The 5,996-nt window shown below is 35.6% G+C and overlaps 1 protein-coding gene across 1 annotated transcript; it reads left to right on the top strand.

Annotated features, from left to right (window-relative positions):
* Positions 1-3,050: 3,050 nt before the first annotated feature.
* LOC102495827 (olfactory receptor 478) lies at positions 3,051-3,995 on the top strand. Its single transcript, XM_006163426.1, has one exon. The coding sequence runs from the start codon at positions 3,051-3,053 to the stop codon at positions 3,993-3,995; it is 945 nt and encodes a 314-aa protein (XP_006163488.1).
* Positions 3,996-5,996: the final 2,001 nt, after the last annotated feature.

The raw sequence follows: 5,996 nt of genomic DNA, 5'->3' as shown, positions 1-5,996 counted from the left end.
AAAGACAGCATTACTATATAACAACAAGATCTCTGAATTCTTCAAGAGGTAAGATTTTGGCTTTTGTGAGTGAATCTAATTTCTTGATTTCTATTTGCCAATTGAGAACACTTTATTCTTTAAAGTTGTATCCGCATTCACCAACCGTAGTTGAGAAACAGAGAAGCTATAATCAAGCAGTCAGCAAGTAGCTTTCGCTGAATTATTCCACAGTGAATTTAGTATAAATAAACGAGCCTAATTCTGTTTATCAAGATTTCTCATTTATCTACCATAAAACTAGAAACTCACATGGCCCTCAATACTATATAAACTTAGCATTTAACTATAATGCTAATAAAATCTCTGGTTTTAAAATATTTAGAGGAATTTAGTAAATAACTTTCAGAAATATTTACTTGTGTTTCTGTCTGAATGTATTAGTATCATAGGAAACCAGACATTTTGGACAAATATGAGGACAGAAAGCCAGAAAACTTGGAGATAAAGGTCAACATAGCCATTGACTAGGAACCTGGGCAAACTCATTATCCTGAAAATCAGTTGTATGCTTTGTTGAAAGTAATAGTATTGCATTCTATAATGCTCCAGTTAAAAAACATTGTTTCATTGGAAAGGACTTGATGTCTTTGAGTAAATATATTTTAAGTATATTATAAATATTAATCATATAATGTTTTCTCATAATAATTACATTAATATTTTATACAACTTGATGAAAGAATATTTTAAATAGAAATATAAAAAATATTTAACAAAATTAGATTAAGCAAATTTATTCATAATCTTACATTGAAATTCCTTTCTATTTCTTCCTTTCTATCAAGAAAATTGTATTTCTCCAGACCAGCAGCTAGCTTAATGGCTATGTCGCTGGACTCCCATGGTTCGAGTCCCGGACCTGGCGGCTTAACCTCACGCCAAGCACATGTGCGTGTGTGCCGAAGATCCCAAGAGGAGAATGGAGAAGGGAGTGCAGCATGGTCATCCTCCCTGGGGGGTGATTTCTCGCTTTCTGTCTCTCTCTCTCTGTCTTTCAGGCGAGCACACACACCCTATAGCAAAAACCTCTCGAAGAGCAAGAAAAAAGAAAATTGTATTTCTCTTTTAAAGAAATGACCATTATTGTAAACATTAGGTGGCATGTTGGATAAGGCACTGGACTCTGACATGGCCGACCCTGGATCAAGTTATGGATCTGGTGGCTTGCTTTCTCACTTTCCCTTTCTCTATTTCTTTCTCTGTCTCTCTCAATCTATTTATCTATCTATCTATCACTCTCTCTATCTCTGGTCAAATTTTAAAATAACAATAAGTAAAATGAAATCAGTAATTCTTAAAAATAAAAAAAAAAAGGAATGGCCATTCTTAATGGAGAAACACTGCAAACTGTGTGCCTAATTGGGCACCCCTTTGATAAGTTAGCCATCAAAACAACGAAAGGCCCACCTGTTATACCCCCATTTACAAGTATACTGGACTTCATAGTAACTACTATTGAATTTTGTTCCTAGCAGAGTTTCTAAGGGGATGGACTGAATTCAAACTGTCTGGGTTTCTTATTCTGTTCCCACTGTTTCATATGTACATTGGGTAAGTAACCTCACATATTCAAATTTCGTTTTCTCATGGGAAAAAATAACAGTATTTAGTATCAGTTTATGGAAATTTAAATAGAAAGATATATATATATGTATACATATATATATATATTTAATCTTCTGCCCATAATTTAGTAAGCATTCAATAAGTGTTAGCCATTATTTATCTTCATTACATAATCCTATATTCACAGAATTGACTCTTGTTTTATAATTATTCCCCTTGTTGTTTTAATGCATCATATTTTAAATCCTTAGCTTCAGAACTTAAGGGTACATTTTATTTATGTACATTATGTGCTTCATGTACACACACATATATACATAAACACATGCATACACCCAAGTGCTCTACAAAAAGATCAAGGAAAATGTATATTATGAAGAACATTATAGATGGGTTACAAACTTTTTTCTGCAAACATAAACTCATACTGTATTTTCATTTTTCCATGCACATTTTCAAGTGCTCATGTATATAAATTATTTGATTATTCAAAACAATTTTTTCTGGTGTTCTTGAAATCCTGAAAGACTTATTACACATACTCATAAACATGAAAGCTCTAGCATTTTAGAGTTAAAATATAAGAAATCTATTTTTAGTCCCGACTTTGATGGGTCCTTGTTCTTAACAACCTCTACATGTCCGTTATTGTCACTCTGTTACCAGTGAATGTTGTACAAGACAGGAAGACCTAGGATTGACCGGATACTTCATTAGCATAGATGTCCTAAGAAGGCATAATACTGACAATGAGGACTCGAAGGAGAGCAACAGTGTAACTTTCTGGAGCACAAAGGTACTAGACATCTAGGAGCCCAGCAGGGATTGGCACAGGGATGGCCTCATATGTGGCTAGTGTGGCCTCACTGACGCAGCTTTCCTTTTAGAAGAGGACCAAGGGGGACACCAAGGTGGAGGCTAAAGACTCGGATGAGGCTGGGGAGAGAAGTAATTATAAAAGGAAGGTGTTTCATGTAAGCCAAAAGGAGATGTCATCTTGCTAAGCTTTGTGAAAGGGAAGATGTGCCTACTATGTGTGATGTGGCTGGAGCATGAAAACACTGGTTTTAGGAGGAGAGGAAGGAGTGTGATTAGCAGTGGAGGTGTGGATGATTAAACAGCTGCACCCTTACTGGGAGAGCAAGAAAGTTATTCTGTAACCAACAATAGAATTACTTTGAATTTGTAATTGAAATGGTTCCATGATTTGTCTTTTGAATATTTACAGATACTTGTAAATTCTGGTTTTATAAGCTCAAGTCATTTTACATTTGCTTTTCCAAAATGTATTAAATGGGAAGTTTTTAATCATTTATATACTATACACACACACACACACATAACCTCTGAATATCTATTAATGTAAAGAAAAACCTCAAATTTTTAAATTCCTTAATGTAATGTTTTTAACAGTTTTGTTCTGGAAGGAGCTTCACTGACTCATGGATCCCCTAGTGGATGGGAACCACACTGCAGTGACCAGGTTCATATTATTGGGCTTAACCCATGATCCAGTCCTTCAGGTCGTCCTCTTCGTGATCATCCTGTGCATCTACCTGGTGACAGTATTTGGCAATCTCAGCACCATCATCCTGATCAGAATCTCCTCTCAGCTCCATCATCCCATGTACTTTTTTCTGAGTCATTGGGCTCTTGCTGACATAGGCTACTCATCTTCTGTCACACCCAATATGCTTGTAAACTTCTTTGTGGAAAGAAATACAATCTCCTACTTTGGTTGTGGCCTTCAACTTGGTGTAGCCGCTTTCTTTGGGGGAACTGAGTGCCTCCTTCTGGCTGCCATGGCATATGATCGCTTCGTGGCCATCTGCAACCCACTGCTTTATTCAGCCAAGATGTCCGCTCAAGTCTGTGCACAGTTACTCCTAGTTACCTATGTGGGTGGTTTTGTCGATGCTTCTTCCTTTATTATTTGCGTGTTTTCTTTAGTCTTTTGTGGACCCAATGTAATCAATCATTTTTTCTGTGATTTTGCACCTTTACTTGAACTCTCTTGTTCTGATACAAGTATCCTTGCAGTTATCCCTTCATTTTTTGCTGGCTCCATCATTGTGATCACAGCAATTGTGATAGCTGTCTCCTACATCTACATCCTCATTACCATCATGAGGATGCACTCCACTGAGGGGCGTCACAAGGCCTTCTCCACCTGTACCTCTCACCTCACTGCGGTCACTCTGTTCTATGGAACTGTTTTATTCATTTATGTGATGCCCAAGTCCAGCTTCTCAACTGATCAAAACAAGGTGGTGTCTGTGTTCTACATGGTGGTCATCCCCATGTTGAACCCCCTCATCTACAGTCTGAGAAATAGTGAGATTAAAGGGGCTTTGAACAGACATTTTCGAAGAAAAATAATTTCTTAATAATGCCTGGAATTTTTGTAGGAATTGGCATGTAATATTCCATAAATATAATAATAAAATAAAACTGAATGTGATTGTTGTATGTCTGCCCATATATCATTTAGCTATTTTGGAGCTTTTTAGTTACTATAGAGGGTGGGTGTGCAAATATAAAATAGTGAGTCAGAAGTTAATAGTAAGTTACCTTTAATTAATTATATTTAATATTAACATAAAAATGTTTCTCATATACAGTATTCTGATGAAAATCCTATTCCATTTGTATTCATATTTTTTCAAGAGTTGCTATCTGTTGTGTCCTGGGGTTATTGTACTTCCAACTCTTTAATGTTATACCAATGTTGACTAATAGCTTACTTGAAATGTGGGTGTTAATAATGGTTATGACTAACTATACATTCTGAGATAAAAAAGACAAAGTAGAACAGACAATAAAATTATAGAAGATATTTTTGTTGCAGTAAGATTATCTGTCATGATGGTGTCGTGAGCCCATTAAATTCTGGTCTATGTTCTTAGCTTCTGACTTAGATCATAAATTCATTGAATTCCTCTGTCAGGTAAAAAAAGTGACTTCTTCTGCAAAATGATCAGGATTTCAGATTCCCTAGGGAATGAGTGGAACAATCCCTTGGAGTGCCTCGTTCATGGTCAGAACCATTTCACGCTTTGGAGACTTGAGGGTTTGGGACTGTTTCTTCCCTGAGAATCTTACCTTATTCCTCTCTATATGCTGATGACTTTCACATTTATTCTGATTCACTGTCATTTCTTCTACCTCCGGTTTCCTCACCTCCAGGGAAGAGGCACAGATATTTGATCAATTTATTTATTCAGAAGACTGAGAGTAACTTATCTTCCTCCACCCTGTGCTTGCACATTCAATCACAAAGTCTTCTACATTCTGAGTCCAACATTGATCTACTACTCTCTTTCTCCATTTTCAACACTTCTACTTTATCCTGAGACCTCTTACATTTATTTTATAGTCATACGCTTATGATTGCTAATTTGATGTATCACTTTGACTAGACTATGGTGCCCAGTTGTTTGGTTCAACTCCAGTCTAGATATTGCCCTGATGGTATATTTTTAGATGTGTTGAACATTTAATTGGTGAATTAACACTTAAATAAGTATAACGTTGAGTATATATCTAAAGGATATAAAATTAATATCTTGTCTGAGTTGCCGTGTTAATTTCAGCATCATTTACAATAGCCAAAGTATGGAAACACCTGCATATTCATTAGTAAAAGACTAGATTAAATATTCTCATAATTGAATATTATTTAGCTTTAAAAAGAAAGGGATTCTAGGGGTCAACAAGTGGTGTGACAGTTAAGGGCACTGGACTCTCACATGGCCGATCGCAGTTTGAGTCTCAGACCCGGAGGCTTGCTTTCCCACTTTCTCTCTCACTCTGTCACTCTCACTCTCAGTCTGTCCCTATCTGGTCAAATTAAAATAAATAAACAAATAAAGGTTTTTTTAAAAAAAAATGAGATTCTGCCATTAATAACAATATGGATGGAATATGAGGATGTACATTATGTGCAATAAATCAGATACATAACGAAATATTCTACATGATTTAACTAATATGTGGATACTTTTAAAACGTTGGATATATAGGGACAGCATAATGCTGGTTACCAGTCATGATATGGAGAGAACAAAAGACAGATCGAAAAGACTATATTGCAGTTATAGAAGATGAGTAAATTTAGAGAGAACAAAGTGTTTTGCAAAGAAAGAAAATAATTTTCTGAAAGTTTTTTAAAACTGTATCTATACTTTTTTCAAAGGTAGCTGTCTGCTGTGTTAGGTTATTGTACTTTCAAATCTTAAAGATCAGGGACACTTTGAACAATAGCTTATCCTGAAATGTGAGTAATAACAATAGTTATGACCAAGTGTACATTCTGAGAGAAATGACAAAGTAGAATAGTCAATAAAATTATTGGAGATGTGTTTCTTGCAGAAAAGTTTTCTGCTGCA

Source organism: Tupaia chinensis, unplaced genomic scaffold (genome assembly GCF_000334495.1).
Source record: "Tupaia chinensis unplaced genomic scaffold, TupChi_1.0 Scaffold142134_1, whole genome shotgun sequence".
Lineage (NCBI taxonomy): Eukaryota > Metazoa > Chordata > Mammalia > Scandentia > Tupaiidae > Tupaia > Tupaia belangeri.
The sequence above is the reverse complement of the archived record's forward strand: the minus strand, read 5'-3'. Positions and strand labels throughout refer to the sequence as shown.